The 22,353-nt window shown below is 36.8% G+C and overlaps 1 protein-coding gene across 7 annotated transcripts; it reads left to right on the top strand.

Moving 5' to 3' along the window:
• LOC109708554 (probable E3 ubiquitin-protein ligase RHG1A) lies at positions 74–12,530 on the top strand. 7 transcript variants are annotated; one of them, XM_020230351.1, is made up of 9 exons: positions 74–231; positions 6,231–6,331; positions 6,730–6,830; positions 9,117–9,279; positions 9,374–9,988; positions 10,790–11,097; positions 11,372–11,452; positions 11,562–11,708; positions 12,178–12,530. In XM_020230351.1, exons 4-9 carry the CDS (start codon positions 9,153–9,155, stop codon positions 12,325–12,327), a joined length of 1,428 nt encoding a protein of 475 aa, XP_020085940.1. In that variant the 5' UTR covers positions 74–231; positions 6,231–6,331; positions 6,730–6,830; positions 9,117–9,152; the 3' UTR covers positions 12,328–12,530. The 7 variants fall into 7 exon arrangements, with proteins under 7 accessions (XP_020085940.1, XP_020085937.1, XP_020085939.1 ...); XM_020230348.1 differs by having other exon boundaries at positions 6,721–6,830; XM_020230350.1 differs by lacking the exon at positions 6,730–6,830 and having other exon boundaries at positions 6,231–6,341.

Raw genomic sequence — 22,353 nt, 5'->3', positions numbered from 1 at the left:
AACTCCCCCTCCACGAAAAAGGCCAAAAAAAACCTGGTAAACCCGGTTCGTCTCTTCTATATATTCACGCGAGGTGAAGGTGCCCACGCGCGGAAGAGAGAGAGAGAGAGAGCGGTAGGGGTTTCGTGAACGCGAGAAGGTACGACTCGCTAGGGCGAAGGAACGACCCCGGATTCGAAAACTTCGATCTCCAATTTCTTTCTTCGATCCTCAATTTCTCTCCTCCTGAAGGTACCGGATTCGTCTTTCTCGATCTTGGTAGGGATTTATATCTGATTTTGATGTTGTTCGTTAAGATTATTTGTGTCGAGTAATTGTTGATTATATCTGTTAGTTACTCCTTTTTTTCTGTAATTTCTTGGTTGCATTTATGATGCTAAGATCTCTTACTTCTATTAACTTTGGTGTTGGATCGGCCAGTGTAATCCCCAATATCTTCACAACAAAAAAGAAGCAAGGAAAGGAGATTGGATTTTGTTGTTAATATTGGTTAATTTCGGTATCTTTGTGATGATTTAATTTATATTTGGATTTCAAATTCATTGATTGTTGGTTTTGTGCCATCAAAACCGTGTTAACTGCAGGTCATTGAATTATTTATTGGTGGTTTTGCTCTAGGCTTCGGTTGGTATCGTTGCTGTTTTCTTTTTTTATTTTTCTAACACCAATTCTATATGTTTGGATGATTTGGTGGATGGACTTCTCAATTCTTCTCATCGGAAGTTAGGGCATAATTCACGGCCCTGGATCAATGCAAATGGGTGTAAAGAATGTCACCATCTTCGCAAAAACAAAGCAGTTATTACTAAATTCTTATTTTTTTTATTGATCAATGAACCTGGGAGATGTATAGATTGCATCTTATCAGCAATCCGCCAACTACTGCTCTCTGAGGGTCAATTGTTATCTAGCATTCCTTTAACTTTCCCAGTAAGGACCAAGGAAGTTGTTGAGCAAAATGCTATTAAGAATAGGTCGGTAAGAATTCATTTACTTTAATTCATTGTGGGAGATGCGTCTTAAAACCCATCTATAATGTTGTTAATAATTTCTTAACCATCTATGTGGTAAAAGGAGTAAGAGAGCAGATCAACAGGAGTGACAAACAAGAGGAAGTAAGAGAGAGAGAGATGGATAGAAGAAAACAGAAAGGAAGTAGAGGGGATAAGTGGGAGAGAGGTGGGTAGAAAAAGGCTGAGAGAGCTTTTCTGACACCCTGCATTAAGGAGGAGGGAGAGGACTGGGGTTTAATTGGAAGGAAAGAAAAGGGATCATGATATTTCTATCAGAAGATTATGCACTGCTTTGCTATATGGGTGAACATCAAATACAAGGAGGTCATACTCACATCTAGGAGGCATGCAGAAGGGATTTTTCAATCGTAAGATGGTGCAGAGAGGAACTTTATTTAAATGAAGGTACTATAGATACAGAACATATGACTGAATGTATTGAAGAGAATTTTGCGATAGATACATTGTTATATTACTTAACGTATATCAATAATTATTATCCATTTTTGTTGCTTGTCTTTTTGCATGCCACCACATCGAAAGTTGATTTATTATAAACATTAACATATAAATTGTTTAGATGTTGGATAAACTTTCTTTTAAGTCTTCCAGTAAATAACCCTCTAAATCGATATTCCAATATATGCATTGTATGGTCTTCATTTTGGAAATATTCCATCTTTGTTGCCTGTCATCCTTGAAACTGTTCAGCCTCTGAACAATTTCAAGCTATTTTTATATACCTTAATGAGAGCCAGAACTGTTTAAGCTTCAGATGTTAGCCTTTTCATGAGTATAAACCTCAGTAGTTTGGTTGATTTATGTTATATTGTCATCAATTTATTGGCATCCAGTTACTAGTATGTTGCGGAAATGAAAATCTGATTGTCTGAGCACATTTTTCTTTGTACTAAACTGCGTGATCAATCAATGATTCCTTTAGATCTGATATCTTTTTCTCTCCCTTCCTACTCCGTTCCACCCGTGCTCTTTCATACGAATCCCTTATTCATATGAATAGTTTTAACGAGTATGGATTTTTGGGTAAGTATATTCTACAATTCAATGTGCTGTTCTGTAGATTTAAGAATTATAAGGGGCATGTTTCTATGTTAGCGAAGCTGTCTAATTACATCTACCTGAGTAAACTAATTTTTTCACTCCCCAAGTTGTCTAATAGCACCACTTATGCCATTTTCTTGATTCCTGTGTCATTTTGTGGTTTGGACCTCTATTGCATTGTCAAAAAAGTTGGTGAATTAGCTCGATGAAATTAGCAGTTTATGATCTGTAGGATAAGCTTATCTCTCGTCATCTTCTTAATTTTTCTACTGAGCTTTTAATCGCATTGCAGGTACTAATTGACTTCCTTGTCCTGAGAGATTGTTTTAGATATCTTCAGGATCAAATTGCGTAAGATTGAATGGTTGGGCTTTTGAGACACTACAATGTCAGCCTCTTTCGTGGGGTATAAGCTAAGCATGTTTGAGTTGGATCATAGCTATGCCGCAGTACCAATAGGCTCCACTAGAGAGGGGAAGCCAGTTCGGGCTTTTCAATTTCATGTCCTCGGTGAGGCATAAATTCAAAAAATCTGACGCTGTAGGGCCTTTGGAGAAATTATAGCAAATTTGTACATCTACATGAATGTTCCAGGCTTTATCTGGCTTATTTCACAGCGATGCAGCAAATTGAGATGATATCGGTTTTCTATGTAGTAGCAGCTGCTTTTGCTATAATGAGGGCAGGATGCCTATGTTTTTGCCAGAAAGAATTCGATTATCCTCTGCGAAACAGAAATCGACAACTATAACTCGCATTCACCTTTCAATTCATACTTCTACACTTTCATACGTAAGCTGGCAGGTGGTTCATGTTATAAAGAGAAAATAGATGTGTATGCCTTTGGACGGCAAAACGATTGTTCCTTAAATTCCGAGCAATTAGCATTTGAATTTAGTTATGATATTGTAATTGCGAACTATGAAAGATCTGATCTATTTTGTGCTGATTTTAGCTCCCAATCTTGGTTGTGATCTCTGGGTAACAACTCAGAATATATGTTGGTTGCAGTGTTATCTGCTTAAAGAAAATTCAACTGCTTCAAATATTTTCCCTTTTGATCATCTGAAAAGAGAAATCTAATTGTGGAATTTGCATAGTTCTCTTTGATCTGCAATAAGTCTATCCATATTGATAATCTGAGATTGATAGTGGAGATATAAACATTGTGGTGAATGACATCAATTTTTTAACTGTAGGATTAGTCGGAGGGGTGATATTTGGGATGTAAGGACTATGAGTGATTACGCAGCCTTTCTACTGCCTTGTAGGTTCTAACTGGAAATCTTTTTATGATGTTAGCAGGTTGGATTTATTTGTTATTTATTGTTGGGAGTTTGTCTAGATGTACTGAAGGTTGTCTGCTGCTATCTCTGTTACCTTTCATAACTTGATCACTTACCGGGCAATAAAATTGTTAAGAGCTAGTCACTGGAAATCAAAACTTTGTAGCAGTGTGTGAGCTTATAGTTTTCTAAACTGGAATAGAAGGGACAAGGGACAACATAATTCATGAAGCTTCTGATGCCACTACGGTGCATCTATTACTTGCGATAACTACATGCCGTATGGTGGTGACAACCTGTTTCATCAGTCTAGAAATATTTGCTGTCTCTTGCCATGCTCTGCTCCTTATAGCATCACAACATTTCTAAAGAGTTGTACTATAACACACTTCCATTTATCTCTTTTGAACTTTTTCTTTTTAATATTTACTCTCAAGCTTAAGCTTTTGTCTCCAGTGGGTAAAGAATGTTGAGATAATGTTATAGAGGCTGTTGATTTTACCCTTATATATTCGAAAGAATAATAATATGTAGAAATGCATACTGCCAAGTTTACTTGGTGACAAGGATTTAAGTGCCTATCGGCACCGCCCGTGCCCACTGTGCTGACAAAATATTGGCACGATATAACCTCCATGCTGATGGCACAATTGAAGCCCTTTTTTCCTTTGAAATTTGCAAGTATTTACATCAATGAAGTGCAAAAGATTTGATAAAGATATGTACAATAAGCAATTTGAATATATTAGTGCCAAAGAAAATATATAATTAATGCCATAGTATGTCGGCACACAAGTTACTTTTGTGGACGATTTGGCATGACAGCATACCGTGTCGGCAAGTGCTCCGCATGACTGCGTGCCACGTCGCTTAAATCCTTGCTTGTTGATTAAATTACTGTTATTTTATGTTACAATCATCTAGATATTTTAAATTATGATTCTGCTTTGTACTCGTTAAGGCAGATTGTTTGGGCACGAAAAAGATTTATGAGGAATCGCAAATAAACTTTTATATTTATTTCAAACTATGTTGGTAGTATTATCATCCTGTCAATTGTGTGACTCCAGTTAACTGAGTCAACATGTTACTACCTTTATGTGAGGTCAACATGTTTTTTTTGTTCTTATTTGAATGCCGTGCAGCAGGGTACAAGATGCACTTATATTTACAGTTAGTAGAGGCTTGCTGCTTTGTGCCCTTAATTTATGCAGTGCTAAACACATTTTTTTTACAGCTCTGAAATAAAACTTTTTAGAACCTGCTTCATCAGGTACCTTAGTGTGATGACTTTTAATCAAGGTCCTCAACTTGGACGTTATTGCTTCTTAGATCAGTGACATGAAGACATGGAAATGATAATTTGTTCTTTTATCTAATTGATTGGTGTTCTGGGCATTCTTTATAAAAATAAGCATGTTGTGGTACTGTATGCTTATTGGACAGGCTATCTTTTGCACAAAGAGATCCATCATGATAAGATTGTTGCTTCTCTTTGATCCTTTATTGATGATTTATGTTACAAATGCTTCGTATTTTTTTTTTTCTATATAAAAATACACGTAGCTGATTCTTATCCATCGAATTCATCTTTTTATGTTTCTACTAGAAAGTAAGATGGATTTTTGGTTTTTTGAAGATGAATTAAGTTACAATTGGATGGATGGTCTTGATGTTGATTAATAATTAATAGAAGCTGACATGTTCCTCAATTGTATGGCTAAATATCTGTAGATCCATTATGTTATTTAATTATCTAAAGAAATAAATGAAAAATGATTAAGATACAAGCATTCTTACATTTAAGAAAACTGCAATTTTTCATTGCATGCCTTTGTCATGAAGAGAGGACTTGGCATTCAGTTTGTGGCAAAAGAAATTGAAGGAGAACAATGGAATAGCCATAAACCCTTCTCTTGCCTTAAACAATGATCTTTACTCAGTTGTGTGCCACTTGCAAGGTTTAAACCTATGGATTGCAGAATACACTTCATATGGTCGACATTCAAGATAAAATCTTTCACTCATATCTCACTTATCTTATCTCTTATTGTTATTACTATAATTTTAACATTACTCCTTAATGAACGTAAAGCTTACCAGGATGATCTTGCTATTTTGGTATCTGCTGTTTTTGATAATCTTCTTCAGCTTCCGGCAAACAGCATAGAACAAAATGCCTATTAATTCTTGCGAGTACAGTGGATGTTGCCCGTGCACCACAGGAAAATTATGTGTCCATAAAGAGAAACCTCCTGTGCAGTTTTTCAGCTGTCTTATACTCTGCACTTCCATTCAAATGGTCTCATTATAACAGCCTAACAAAGTGACTTACATGCTACTAGTGTCCCTATCTGCTGTAAGGTGGTCATTGTTCCCTCTTAAATCGAGTCATCTTTTTGGCAGCTAATTCATATAATGATTTTTTTTTCTTCCTAAAACCGAGTAGTCTCCTCGATTGGACATAATGACTGATTATTTTCTAGCCTCTTACTTATTTGCAGTTGAAGAATTTCCTTTTGCTTCTTGGTTCCATCAAAGAAGTATGTGATCTATGATCTCTTACTAGGCATTGTCATCACAGATTTTAGTTATGTGGGGGCCAACAGTAATCAGTTCTGTGTTCACAATACTGCTGATAGTGTTATCAATGTTCCTTTTCCCATAAAAACATATAGATTTGAACAAAGTTAGCTCTGGAATGTGAACTCCAGAAATAGTTTCTCCAAAATTATATTAGTAATATGGATTTACCGAATTATCTCGTGATAAGTGGACATCACCTCAGAGAATGCTAGACAAAGTTTAAAGTCCGTATAGTCAAGTAATTTGTATATTTTTGGATCTAATGAAAAGTTGGCTTCTGCAGTATCTCTCTCTAGGAGCAGTGGTGGTATTGAGGCTGTTGTCAAACAGAAAAGAATCTTGCATAAGATTTCCCTTTGCTGCTGGAACCCTTCGTTGACTAAGGTGAATTCTTGTAAGTCTTACTCTTAAATTGTTACTCCTGTGTTCTGATGTGTTGAAAAATGATGTTGCTGCTTGAATCTTGGAGAGATTCATTGCAAAACGGGCAACTGTGTAGTCACTCAAAGAAACTAATTAGATGCTTTACCTTTAGTGCATTATAAAAAAGATCAATCTTTAGCTATTATAATTTATAGCTTTTTAAATTGGAATTCTTTTGAGAATACATGAAACCTTTTTTGAGCTTATGTCAATTTTGGGGAAAGTGAGGGGCTTGAATTCAAAACAAGCATATTAAGAGAAATATATTCATCATATCATAGCATAGTGCAAATGAGGTGAAATCATTACAAATGACGGGAACCTGTTTGTCATATAATATCTTGAACAAGGAATCTTAGATCCTGGTTGAAGATCCAGAAAATGGATTGAAGGATGATGGGCTTGCATTAAGATAAGGAGGAATCAACAAAGACACGAGACTTAAAGGATTGAATTGTTGGTAAGTTAGGATACATCTTGGAAAACTGAAGTTGATTAATAACTCTTAAACTCTGTGTGTGTGTGTGTGTGTGTCTGTGTGTGTTTTCCTTAAAGAAAGGTAGCGAGCAGTTCATTTTTTTAGAAATAAAATCAGCTAGAAATGTGAAGCAACTAAGCTTTAAACTTAGGACCTTGAGTATCTACCAATAAGTCCTTAGCTAACTGTGCTAGGTACAGTGTGCAGCGGATCATACCAGGTGTTCACAGAGATGTTGTATACATATCAGGTAGGTTGCTGCCTGTTTAGTAGTCTTTACAAGTAATGCATCATGAAAGTTTGGAATTCTACATTGACCAATGGGGCTTGTACAAGTCGGCATGTGGCAATCATACAACGAGAGAATTATCACAACCCAACAAAATGTTGCCACATAATTCCAGACTCATTAGTATCTATTCTTCCAGACATAACAGATATGCTCTTGATCTACCTTTTCCAATCTGACACAACATATCTGATTAGGCTATAATGGCTCTACACCCAGTGGTATAAGGTATAAATTTTAGAACTTTCCCCACATTGTGGATGTGCATCATGTGGTTAATACCCATCTATTTCACTAGGTAATGTTCTGGAGTCTTCTTTGCAGTGTACCAAGCAAGCAACTAATTTTTTCCCCATTTTTCATTTTTCTTCTCATATGATAGAAGGTGTTAGAGCTATATTTAGTTTTTGGGACAAGTATTTTATATGTCACATTTTCTTGTGAAGGCTATATTTGCACTATGGAGTTTTGAGACTACTACCAATTTTTTTTTGACAAGTATCTTGTTTGACGCATTTTCGTGTGAAGGCTATGTTTGCACTATGGAATTTTGAGATTCCACTGCCAGTTATCTGCTTCTAGGACGTCGAATTAATTTACACTCTCTTAGGCATGTCCATGTCCTACTTTCATTGTTAATGAGAACGAAGCAACCTATTTCTACTTTTAATTGGAAATGTATTGCCCTACTTTATGCAGGCCATTGGTTTAATGGTATTTTAGTTATGATGCTGCCTTATAGTCTCGATTTGAAGGTATTAGGAAGTTAACTTTCCTTTTTTCTTTTCTGAATTGTGGAATTGACTTTTGTGGACTTTCAAGACTTCTAATTACAAAAGCAAAGGGTTCTTCCTTTACATTCAACTCCTTGTTTGATACATGTCCATACTCCATAATAATTATAAATGTCATTCAGCCACATTTTTCATTTTTCAGAAATTATTGGTGGAGATGCTTTATAATCTGGTGAATTTTTTGCTATTACAATAACATTTCAGATTCCTTTTTGTAACAAAAACTGCATCTTACTGTGCTGTTCCTATTTACTTCCTTCAGAAGATGTTTAAGTGATTTAGACTGCCGTTTTGTGCAGATAGCCTATTTGTGCAGATTGCCTCTAGAAAGTTTTTAATTACAGAAGACAGAAAAAAAAGCTTGTCTGTGATGTTTTCAGAAAGTAATTTTGTTTTTGCACAATTTTTACTTGGACTCAAACAAAAATCATTTTGTGTTAGTAAATTATCCTAGCTTTAACACTGACAGTATACATTAAGTAATGATGATAAAGAAGAACTATGTAATATTTAATCTTTAAAAGTAAATACAGGTAATTTTCTAAAGTCTTTTGTCTTTGTTAAAAAAATCATCATGTATCGAATAAAACTGGTGCATTTTTTATACTTACGTTGTATTATTTTTAATGCATTATTTCAATGATTTTCCTGCACGGAAGTGTGTGTGTTAACAATAAAAGTTGAACATTATTAACACCACGGTAGTTTTGGAAGAACGGCTTTTAAGCTTCTAAGTACTCTATTTGACACCTCTATCGGCAAGAACCTGGCCTTGCCGCTGCCATTAGGGGCTTGATATTTACCTTGCTAATGTGAACATGGGCCTCGGCTGAAAGAGAGGAAAAAAGAAAAGGAAAGAATCGAAAAAGTATGTTGGGTTGGCTTGGCAAAATGGTAAGAGTAATCCATATGTAGATAGAAAACTGCAACTAGAGGCTTTGTTGTTGTTACTATTGTTGGCGAACTATTTGGTTTGTTGGTTGTAAAGGGAGAAAAAAGAACAAGATATCTCATGATCATGGTTCTGTTTGCTGTACTAGACATACCGAACTTTGTTCAGGGATGACTCTTTTGAGTTGACTGTATAATGTTTCCCATTCTCGTACCTTTTTTAGTTATACTCATATACACCCTTTGCTTGTATTTTGTTATTTCTAATTCTTGCTTCCTTTCATCATTTTGCAGTTTCCATCATATTCAGGAAAACGTGCGGCCTCAACTATGGCTAGACACCCACATCATACACCCTCACAGCCAGAAATGCAGAATGAATTCCAAAACCATCCCTACCCTGAAATGCAGAATGAATTCCAAAACCATCCATACCCTGATCATCGCTTTGTCCGTGGTAACTTTCCACATCTAGGCTTTCATATGTTTCCAATTTGCTATGCCTAATTCAAATAATTTATAGTTTACATTTTGTTGAATTTGATTATCAGGGCAATTGATGCCGCCTCCCAACCTTGCTGCTATACATGGAGACAATTCTCAAGCTTACTTCAATACACCAATTAGATCAAACTATCATCCATCATGTAGTAACAATTCTAATCATCCCAACTACTATCCTGCACATTTCGGAGCATCGCATGGTACCCACCTTCACTATCCACCTCGTACCGAACTTCTAGCAAATCATGCTCAACCTGGGCCTTCTTGCCATCGTCCGCATGCAGTTGCTCCTCAGATGAACAATAGAAGTTCGGCACTGAAAAGAAAAACTCCGGATAGGAATACAGCAGATGCTTATGGGAATTATTCTGGAAGTTCCTCTGACTTCCGCTATTCCTGTGGTAATTTACAACCCAAGCCTACTCCAGCTTATGAACAGGCTGTGCCTTCAAATCCCACAAGCATAACAGAAGGGTTTCAGAGGAATGTTCGAAGCCGAGATAGCCATTCCAATTCCCGTCCTTCAGAATTCAATCGGATTGGGTTCAATCCATCAAACATGCCTCAGCCTACCTCTTCACAGGCAAATACTTCTGGTCAGAGAATACCAGAGCAATGGAGTCATGCTCCTGTACCTCCCCATGGAAGAAGTTTACCTTCAGGTTAGTCTGATTTGCCTTTATTGAATGAGAATACAGACATGGACACAGAGTCTTAAACCCTTTTAACATTTAATATATATATATATATATATATATATAGAGAGAGAGAGAGAGAGAGAGAGAGTAGGGCTACTGTGCTATTAGGAGCACAACAGCTCTTGTGCTCCTTAGTTCTTAACCGCCCATCAAATTTGATAGGTGGTTAGGGTGAATGGGAGAAGAGAAATTGGAGAGAAATTCAAAGAGAAGAGAAATTGAGAAACCCAATTTCTCTCTAATTACTCTTCTCCCTTTCACCCTAACCATCCATCAAATTTGATGGGCGGTTAAGAACTATTAGAAGCACAAGGGCTGCTGTGTCTCGCTAATAGCACAGTTACGCCATCATATATATATATATTATATATATAGAGCTAGGCTACGTTACATATCGGTTTTAGCACGCGACGGGCCTCCGTGCCCTACCAAAGTTAGTTTTCAATATTGCGGCTTCAATATAGTAAGTAGTAGTATATATATATATATATATATATATATATATATGTAACCTTGTGCATATGAAGATGCCCCTTTTTGAAAACTTTTTCTAATACAAGATTGTGATGATGCTACCTCCCTGACTTGATGTAAGAATATTTTTATAGAAAAGCTGCACTTATGAAGGCGTACAAATTTTGACTTTATGAGGGTAGATATATGAGTATTTTGCAGGTTATATGTGTATAAGTTCTCTGTCTGTTAGATGCAGTTTTATAGGTGTTTTGGCTAAGTTAATCATGACTCAAACAATTGCCTGTGCAGGGACTGTCACAAGCAGCTCTGCTGCAACAATCAGAGACAGGGAATATTATCCCACCCAGAATAGAAATCCAATTATTCCAGTGCCCACTAGTCCCAGTCCTTACATGCAAGGACCAGGATCAGCCCGTGGTGTCTATTGTAATAGACCGGCTCCTCATCTAGCTGCGACGAGCCACCCATCTATGAGATCCTTACCCATTTATTTAGGAAATCAAGCTATCGTACCTTCTAGACAACATTCGAGGCCACTGGCTACAACAGGACGTAATGAAGATCAAAGGGAGAGAAGATTTGGGAACCCTTATGAGGTAGTTTTCCTTTCTTCCCCTTCCCTTTTTGTTAGATTGAAGGTAAAAGTGTTCAGAGACTCCTTCAACTATAAGCTATTTTGAAATAGACCGCTTGGTATGCCCTCAACTTGTGCTCTTTTGATTGTGAATTTTAAAAATTGAAGTTCAAGGAATCCATTATAAAATGACCTATAGTTGAGGGATTCCACACATTTTTACCTTGATTGATTTGTTCCCTTTGATTTGTTGCTTTGCTATGTGACAATAGTAGTGATGTGCTGCTATTCAACAGATGTTGCAGCATTTTGTGATTGTCAACGATTTTGATCCGTATTGGGACATGAGGCTTGACATAGACGACATGAGCTATGAGGTAACAAGTTTTTTTTTTTTTTTTTTCCTTCCACATTTATGTCAAATTTCGGTTCGTTTGATTGGTTTTTGTGATTTTATTTTAGTGCTTGTTTGAATTGTTCCTACAGGAACTACTTGCTTTGGAAGAAAGGATTGGGAATGTCAGCATGGGACTCTGTGATGAAGCAATTTCAAGATGTTTGGTGGAAACTGCTTGCTCTTCTTCAAATCAGAGAAAAGATGGTCAAGAGGGAGGAATCTGTGTAATATGCCAGGTATTATTTCTTGAATCACTGGCTTAGTATTTAGATGCCTAAACTTTAAGGCCCTTGATAATAGTTTCAGGCGCCTAACGCCTTTAGCAGCAATGTTGCCCTTTCTATGCAGAGTCTCTAATTTTAATACCTCCGTTGTGCAGTAATAAGAGTGTGAAATGCACCAGTCCCCTAACTTTTGGCAAATTTCAATTTGCTCCCTATTCTTTCAATCTATTAGATTAGTTAGTCCTCCAATATCTCTGTAGCTTGTTAGCATAAACCCATAGCTACCCTTCAGGGAAGATAATACAAGATGCTAGGTCAGATTACTCTCTTTTAAGCGTAAAATTATAGTTACAAATTGCAATTTGTTAAAATCTCAGGGATTACCTGTAGTTCTTTATTTCCCTACTAGTAAATGGTTATCTGCGAGCTCTTCTATATCTCGCTAACACACTTGTGCACCTGATGGTAATTGCTTTTGCAGGAAGAATACAAAAGTGAAGATCGTTTGGGGAGATTGAGATGCAAGCATGATTTTCATGTCGAGTGTGTCAAGGAATGGCTGCTCAAAAAGAATGCATGCCCAGTCTGCAAAACCGCTGCTGCCGAAGACACCTCTAAGAAGAAGCACTGATCCCTTTCACATGAAAAGTTTCAAACTAGTGTCTTTGTAAATATTCTTTCTCAGGCGGACGTGTTAGGGGAAAGGTAAATGTTATGAAGTGTTATTGTTAGTACTGGAATTTCTCATGTTTTTATTTTTTATTTTCCTGAATCAAGGCAAATTATTTCTTTAAAGACGTGGAAAGATTCAAAGGGAACTGCTTTTACAGGGGAGTTGAGCTAGAATACTATTTATAGCAGCAAAGTTTTGTACCTATAAGTGTTTGGCCATCTGATCCACGCGCAATAGTGGGTCCACTATGGTTTGAGTCTTGATCCACTAATTAAAAAGCTGAGTGTTGATTTGGCTGCTACTGTCAAAAGTATTCTAATCCCACCTTGTGTAGGGTTTCTAAATACCGTGCCAGAGCTGTAGAAGCTTTCTTCCCAACTTGTAATGTGTAGACCTTGTAGGGATTTGTAGTGCTATACTGTACTGTGGGGGCACACGAGAGGGGAAAACGCCCACAAATGTAGGTTAGTTTATATAATGTGGTTGGGCGCACTTTGACATCATATTCATTTCATTTAAATTTGCACACTAGCTACTATTTGTACTTTGCAAGAGAGGGAGAGAAATTAAGGGGAGTCTCTTTTTGTTTGTCTCTGAACTTAAAAAGTGATGGAACTAAATGGGGGTCATTGCATTTGAGGGAGGTTAAAGAATGGTGGGTTGATCTATTTACCTTGTTTGCTGTTGCCTCTGAGAGAGAGAGAGAGAGAGAGAGAGAGAGAGAGAGAGAGTACGGTACAAGGGTAAGGTCAATATAAGGTTTTCAAGTTTACTTGCGGATACTGTGCAAATGCTCTGCTTAATCGTATTAACCTAAGGCAACAACCTGAGAAAGTAAAAGTCGTGATCTTTAGGTTTTTTTTTTTCTTTTTCTTTTTTTTTTTTTGTTCGCCCCTTTCGAGGCTTTGTTGCCTCACCCCTATAGTTTAGTTCACCAATTCAAAGAATGAAGCGGGTAGTGTGCCACATTTTTCTCAAAAAAGAAAAAAAAAGAACAACCTAAGAAAGAATCGAGTATGCATGCCATGCTTTACACTGGAAATTTAAGAGTCATTAGTCATTAGAACAGGCTACATTATCTAATCAAAGGAACAATTAAAGGAATTTTGAGAAGAGGATCTTAGTTAGTAGGATATAGACCATATATACTAACAAATATGTACAATGAAAGAGTAATAATGAATGTGGATGGTAAGCAAGAGAAGACATGGATAAATATCGAGAGAACAATCACACTTTAATGGTTGACAAAAGAAATGCAAGCAAAAGAATTGCGCCTGGCTCAAATAAGACCATGATGATATTCATTATAACTCTATAGATAGTGTATATTGTTCGTAAAATCTTTCAATCTTATTCGAGTTTCAATCTAGAGGAACATGATACATAAAATGACTCTTGGCTTATAATTTTTCAATTTGTTTGAGTTTCTAGCATCTTTGGCTTTCCATTGGCGAGAACTTGATGTCAAAAGTTTAGCAAGTGAAAACAAATTTAGATCTTTTGGCCATAGTATAATGCCGAAATGACTTTCTAATGTCTACAACCAAAATTTTCATACAAGCATCCATATATCATCTCGAAATTCTAATCAAGAAGACAATTAAGTCAATCCATTCGCAATACAAATGACAAAAGGTTGTATAACAACTTCAGAAGGAACTGAAAAAACCTTAAGTGACTGTAAAATCTAGTTTTCCAATCCCGTAACAAAGTTTTGCCACCCTTATCACTTCACCGGTCCATAAATGCAAAGAATTAATTATCTATATCTTACTTTCCAAAAAGCCGTATCCTAATTCTGCAGAAACCGACAGTACGTACTATATAATGTCTAGGAGCAGTCCTCCAATTTATTATTTTGAAGTACAAGGCCCGACCCTCCCTTGCTCAACCCTAACCCCGTAAACTTTTCGGCCATTCACATTCACCTTATAGCAAGGATTACCAGTTTACCATCTCAAACTTAGGAACAAGATCATTTCTTAGTAGAAGAGAGTCGGAAGTAAAGGAAAGTGTGGTATGATTCTATTAATATGGATTTCATTTTTATTATCATTTCATCAGTTTAATATCCCTTCTGTATTATCAATTAGTGGTGATTATTACAAAAATAAATCGTTGTGTAGTAAACCAGTAATCATCATATGCCTCCAAAGGAAATGTTTGAGTTTTGTGTGTCTCATTGTATAAACTCTTCAAAAGTGTCTTGTTGGAGGGGAAAAAAAAAGACAAAATGATATAGAGAAGTGATGAAAATTATATAGATATCAATATGAAAAGGTTTCAAAACTTTGGCCCTTGACAGCATAAAATTACTGCAATAGTGGCTATTTGAGGATAGATTTTGAAGAAAATTGAAGCCCTAACTATAATCTAATTAGTAAAGTATTTTTTTCACTTTTTTTTTTTACTGAAAGATAATTTTCTTTTTCTAGATCAAATAGATTAATCATATAAACATGCAAAAAAATAATTAACAGATCTAAAAATTACAAAATATTTATCTAGATCAAATAGATTAGTCACATAAACATGCAAAAAAATTATTAACAGATCTAAAAATTACAAAATTTTTATGGTAAATCACTACAACAGAATTAGGTTATAGGGACACATGTTTGGGACACTTTTGAGTAAGTGTCCCATTTATGCTAAACTTAAAAAAACATCTACTAATGCCTAAATATAAAGCCCAATCCAATCAAAAATAAAAGATTACTCTACTCAACCTACCACACCCAGTCCATTTGGCCCGATTACAAACAGAAAAGAAAAAAAAAAGAAAAATCAATTACCATCTTTTCTTGTATCTTTATTCAATCCACTGAAATTCTAGACGAAGAGCCTTTCCTGTCGTCCTCCTCCGCCACCGCAGCCAACGAGATAGAGTTTCGACGGTTGCTAAATGCTTAAATAAGTGTTGGTAAATTAGCAGCACTCTTTTAGGTTATAGCGACACTCTTTAACTGTCACTATATACCTAGCGACCCCACATATAGCAACACTTTTTAAAAGTGTCGGTAATTTTAGCTAGCAACACTTTTTTGACATGTACCTACATTTAAAAGTGTCGCTATAGACCGTTTTTGTTGTAGTGTAAAGGACTTTCTTTTTTTGCAACACGCATCTCCTTAATTACACTCTTTTGAACTCTAATCACATGGATTTGCTTTTCTTTTATGGAGTAACATCCACGTGACAACTTCTGCGAGACACGTTTCAGAGGTCGTTGCATACTCTTGTCCTTTTTCTCGCCCTTCCTGCAATAAATGTTCACCCCTGTGCCTCTCCTATTGCCCAAATTTACTCTACTCTTCTATTTCTCTGGTATTGCATATTTCATATACTTCTTGCAATACTGCACTGTTCACATCTCTGCCGCTCTTATTGCTCAGATCTGCTCTTCTTTTCTATTTGAATTCCTCAGATATCACACATTTTATATACTTCTTGCAATATACTGTTCACCCCTCTACCTCTCTTATCGCTTAGATCTTTTTCTGCTCTTCTATTTTAGTTTCTATGATATCATACATTTCATATACTTCTTGTAATATACTTTGCAAGAAGTATATTACAGCCCTCTTATATACTTTACAGCCTTTTCTCAAAAAAAAATATACTTTGCAGCCCTCTGCCACTCTTATTGCTCAAAGCTACTCTGCTTTCTATTTGAAATCTTTCGATATACACATTTCATATGCTTCTTGTAATATACTGTTAACCCCTTTATCTCATTTATCATTCAGATCTTCTCTGCTCTTCTAGTTGAGTTTCTCCTCTATAGTGCATATTTCATATACTTCTTGCAATATACTATGCACCTCTCTGCCTCTCTTATCTCTTAGATCTACTCTGCTCTTCTATTTTAGTTTCACTGATATTGCATATTCCATATACTTCTTGCAATAAATCGGTCACCCCTTTGCATGCCTCTCTTATCACTCAGGTCTACTCTACTTTTCTATTTGCACCCGTCCAATATTATATAATTCCCTACAATAAGAAGAGACTTCTACTATTATATTGATTATATTAGGTAAAAATTCCCTTGGTTATACAAGTTTATAGCCTATCCCTATTCTCTCCTTTCTTGTTTTCCATTTTAGGATGATTAGGCCCTAAAATCAGTGTTGTTAATCCTTTTGAGTGTGAGAGTGGTTTACAATCTTTTTCAAACCTTACTATCTTCCTGTTCTTCTCTTGTTTTTTAGTTGTGCCTTATATATATATATATATATATATATGTATATATATATAATATATCTATGTATATATATATATATACATACATATATACATATATATATATACATACATATATACATATATATATATACATATATATATATGTATGTATGTATAGATAATTCTGTTAGTTGATCTCTACCTTATTTTAAGAAGTTTTTTAGTGGTAATGTTTTGGCATTCATGCATGTCTGTAAGGGAACCAATAGTTATCAAGCATTTTCATCTTGAGAATATTCAATTTATAAGCTATTTATCTCTTGGTTATGGTGTGTCTCTATGAAAGGATTTTAGTTCTATGTACAAATTATTTGGCAACAAATACTAGCAACTACAGTTTTAGTGATCAAGTATACAATTTTTTTTAAAAAAAATGGCCAGATCTAGCTATTATTTGCCAGAAATTAACTTGCTTGTTTGATCCCTTGTTTTTTCATAGTAGTAAGTTATTTACTATTTTTTGTTAACTATTAAAACATTTACTATAATTTGAAGCTTGCAAGGCTAATCTTTTATTTGCTACAATAAGTTAATTTAAAAGTGCAACTGAGTTTTTTTATTATTATTATTTATATCAGATCTTCAATCCTGTAAATTATATTGCTCTTTTTGCGAAATGATCATGGCATTTGCATGCCTTTAATTGGTCTAATCTATTTCTTCTATATTTACATATCTAATTTAGTTTAAGCAAATTACATTCCTTTCTTTGCTTGATGAAACAATATGTTAGTTGGATATTTTGCTAGCTTGATCTAATTTTGCGCGCTCACTTGCTAATAGCCTATTCAATACTATTGCCACAGTGATCAGTATATTTCTTGCATATATATTTATTTAACAAACATTGAAACAAAAGGGGAAAAAAGAAGAGTTGCTATTGTTTTTAACTCTTGAAATGCATGTCTCTCATCTTTACTAAAAATTAATGTCGCAGAATTTGGAGAAAGATGCGTCGGAAAAGGAGTGATAATATGCATGCTTCAACATCCCATAGCCAACCCAACCGAACTTGTCGCGAACAAGAACAAGAACAACAACAACAACAACAACAACAACAGGAACAGCCGCCGCCGCCACAAGAACGAAGGAAGAGACAGACCAAACGCCCCGGAAATCCAGGCATGTTATATACTACTTCAATTCATTTCCATACATAGTACTGATGCTATTTACTTCTATTTTGTAGTCGACAATTGTACGGCTAAGGAACCCAAAAATGGAATTTGGTGCGCATGCAGGATTTTATTAACAAATTAATTAGAACATGTACACGCTTGATTTGAGTCATTAGATGTACAAATAACTGGGGAACGATGTGGTTAATTAAGAACAAATCTATCCTATTCTTAAGCCTTCAAATACTTGTTAAATAAGGGGCATTCGCATGCATCTTTTCTATTTAAAGTTTATGTTAATTATCATATAAATATCTCTCATAGTATTTTTTGAAAAATAAGCCCTTAATTTCATCTAATTTTATAGTTATTTACTACTATAACAACAAAAGTAATTAGTACACTATGCCCACTCTAATTAAGGATTAGAGGAAAGTATAATTAAAACACACCCATTCAAATCTACTCATATACACTCATGCAAGTGAGCACAGCGTCGCAGTAAACGACAACGACTTATATACGTCACGACGAGTTTGTGTCTTTAACGTAAGGTAACGCATGCATGCTTGCCTACACACCCACTGCTGTAAAGAGCGAGCATAGTATGCATTATTCCAGTAAACGACAACTGAGTACTGCGTCACGGTCGTCGTCCTCGTCGTCAAAAGAAAAAGGAAAGGAGAAAAAAAACCTTTAACGTATATACGTACCGTGCTGTACAGTGCCGTAAGTGTGTAACGGTGTGGGATGTGTGGGTGGTGCAGCGCCAGGGGCGGAGGTGGTGGCGTTGACGGCCGAGGAGCTGGTGGCGACGAACCGATTCTTCTGCGAGACGTGCCGCAAGGGGTTCCAACGGGAGCAGAACCTGCGGCTCCACCTGCGGGGCCACAACATCCCGTCGGAGCTGCAGCGGCGAGCGGAAGGGGTGGCGCCAACGCGCGGGCGCTGCGTCTACGTCTGCCCCGTGGAGGACTGCGTCTACCACGACCCCGCGCGGGCGCTGGGCGACATCACGGGGATCAAGAAGCACTTCTCGCGCAAGCACGGCGAGAAGCGCTGGGAGTGCGAGCGCTGCGGCCGCATGTATGCACTCGACTCCGACCTCCGCGCCCACCTCAAGAGCTGCCGGGGGACCCAGATCCTCCGCTGCCCTACCTGCGGGGAAGACTTCACTCGGTGAGACTCTTTTGCTTAATTGTTCTCCCTCTTTTTATTTTCAATTACACGCATCTCTAACTCTTCTTCAGTCGGACCGAGAGAAAAAATATGACACTTTTTTATATTTTACAGGTTAAATCTAAATTTTTCATAAACTGATCAAAATATCTTTATTATTCTATCTCTTTTATTTCGTTGATTTGAGGAGGAAAGAAAGAAAATAAAATAAAAGTATTTTATTTAGTTTACTGAAAATCTAGAATTAATTTATAAAATTTTGAAAAACAAATTATATTTTACAAAAACGCAAAATTGATAAATTTTTTATACAAATCAGTCAAGAAAAATTGAAGGATGCGCATAAATACTACCTCTAGGCAAATATGCAAAACATGATACATGTAAGGGTATATTATATATATATATTGAAATTCCCATGCACGTATGAATTTAAGCAGCTAAATTTAAATTTTATTTTGTATATGCGTAAAAATTCGCCTGGCGACTCCATGAACGAAACACAGCAGGAAGGAATTGTATGACGAGCACCGCGAGACATGCGGCGTCGTCGCGCCGGCCGTGGCAGATCCCGGCGACAGCCCCCCGATCGACGTCCCCAACTACCTCCTCGGCTTCACGCAGCTCCTCTCCTCCTCCTCCTCCTTCTCCTGCCCCCGGCCAAACCCTAATCCCCTCGACTTGGGGATTTGGCCCAGCAGCGTCGGCGGGGGATCGTCGTCGGCTCCGACGGAGAGAACTCCTAATCCGTCGCCGTTGTCCGGTCCCAATCTCTCCCTGTCGAGCTCGCTGTTAGGGCTTAGCGAGGAGGAGATGAGGAGGAAGAAGAAGAACGAGTACTTGTTCGAGAACCCTAACCTGCCGCCTCCGCTACCGCTGCTGTCATCATCATCGTTCTCACCGTCCCCCTTCGTGGACTATGGCCTCATGAATTCGATGCAGGGGCCGAGTCTCTCGCTCTCGCCGACTCTCTTTGGATCGAAGCTTCTCCCCTTCTCGTCGCCCGAACTCTCGCTGTACACCAACTGGAGCCTGGATCCGACGGCGGCGATTGGTCCGCAGAATAGTTCTGCAGCCGAGATGCCTCTACCGCCACCGCTGCCGCCACCGCCGTCGTCGACGTCGTTCTTTTCTGAGCTTTGGGGCTCGTTTAGGAGCTCGGAGGAGACGACAACGATGACAACGATGACAACAACAATGACAACGACGACGGCAATGACGATGCCGACGATGGGTTTCAGAGGTTTCCGGCCGTGGCCACAGCCGCCATTGATGAGTGCTCCGGATGCTTTGTCTTTTGGATGTGCATCTCGGAGTAGCAACTATGTTGGGTTCACGATGAACACCAATCATCCCTTCACTGGTAAGTGTTTGAACACATAAAATGATAAAAAATAAAAAAAAGGAAAGTTAAAGGGGTTTTGAGTTAAATTCCCGCCACATTGATTCAATATTTAAATTAAAAACTCAAATTCAACTTACATGAATTATTAATAATTTTGATTTGCTTATCGAACAATTTAATCTCTTAATTTGTTTAATTTGAGCCAATCAACAATATTTTGACTTTAAAATTTGAATATATTATTTATTTTTACAGATTTAGTTAATATTCTTTATGCAATTTTCGTAACTGTAAATTTATTGAGATATATAATTAGTTTAAATTTTAAAATTAAAATATCGTTGACCAACTTAAATCAAATAAATTAAAAAATTGGATAGTAAAATTAAAATATGATAGGTCAAATAATCGATTCAAAATGGTTTATAGTTCTAATAAGTTTTATATATACATTTTTTATCTTGCATTTAGTTTAAACTTTATTCTCTTCACGTGGTGCATGCAATATTAGGTGGTGAGCCTCACAACAACGCGGGGAGTGTCATGGAGACCGAGTGTGAAGCACCACAGCCGGATGTAGAAGTGTATCGGCCGACGATGGTCGACCCGACAGCGACACCGTCGGAGATGCAAGTAGGAACGGCAAGCGGCGGCGGTCCTTCCCTGCGCCTCAGAGGAGACAGCGAAAGACCTGGGGAGCGAGAGATTGATGGGTTCACCGAGCTCATGCTGAGCTCCTTCAACGGCGATGGAGCGTTCAGAAGTGATTTTTGGTGAGCCACATAAAAAAAGCCTGATTTCAAAGATCAAGAAGTACATGCTCTTAAGCGGCTTAAGCTTAAATCTTGTAATGCGAAGACCTTGGAGGGATTTATACTGCCCTACTACCCTGTGGGGACGAGAGAGAGAGAGAGAGAGAGAGAGAGAGAGAGAGAGAGATAATCCCACACTGTGTAGGGTTTCTAAGTACCATGCCAGAGAGGCCCAGAGCTATAGAAGTTTTCTTCCCAACTGGTAATGGGTAGACCTTGGTGGGATTTATAGTGCGATACTATCCTGTGGGGACGCGAGAGAGAGATAGACGCATTTTGACATCATATCCATTTCATTTAAATTTGCACACCACTATTTGTACTTTGCAAGAGAGGCAGAGAAATTAAGGGGAGTCTCTTTTTGTTTGTCTCTGAACTTAAAATATTGGTGGAACTAAATGGGGGTCATTACATTTGAGGGAGGTTAAAGAATGGTGGGTTGATCTATTTACCTTGTTTGCTGTTGCCTCTGAGAGAGAGAGAGAGAGAGAGTACGGTACAAGGGTAAGATCAATATAGGGTTTTCAAATTTTATCGTGGATATATACTGTGCAAATGCTCTGCTTAATCGTATTAACCTAGCTATAAGGCAACAACCTGAGAACGAATCGAGTATGCATGCCATTCTCTACACTGGAAATTGAATAGACATTAGTCCTTAGAACGGGCTACATTATCTAATCAATGGAACAATTAAAGGAATTTTGAGAAGAGGATCTTAGTTCGTAGGATATAGACCACATATAGTCAATAATAATGAATGTTGATGGTAAGCAAGAGAAGACATGGATAAATATCGAGAGAGCAATCACAATTTAATGGTCGACAAAAGAAATGCACCCAAAAGAATTGCGCCTGGCTCAAATAGAACCACGATGATAGTCATTATCGATGTATTACAGACACTTCTTTAAGTTTCATGTGTCCGTGTCGGACACATGTCCGATATAGACACTCTTTGGACGCTTATTCAATGCCGACCCATAGTGTATACAATTAAAAAATAAATATGTTTATTTTTATTTTATTTTTTTATACATATATAATGTAAGATGATAAATATTTTAACTTTTTTATGAATGCATACAATTTTATTTTGACAATATAAATAATTATGTATATTGGAGATTTTTTTCTCCTTAAAATATATAACTATCAATGAAAATTTTATTAACTTTTATTCGTACAAAAAATATAATAATATTTTACCAAAATTAATATCTTATACATAATACAAATATATTATTATATTAATAATATTATATTTTACTAGTAATTA

The sequence above is a fragment of the Ananas comosus genome, linkage group 4 (genome assembly GCF_001540865.1).
Source record: "Ananas comosus cultivar F153 linkage group 4, ASM154086v1, whole genome shotgun sequence".
NCBI lineage: Eukaryota > Viridiplantae > Streptophyta > Magnoliopsida > Poales > Bromeliaceae > Ananas > Ananas comosus.
The sequence above is the reverse complement of the archived record's forward strand: the minus strand, read 5'-3'. Positions and strand labels throughout refer to the sequence as shown.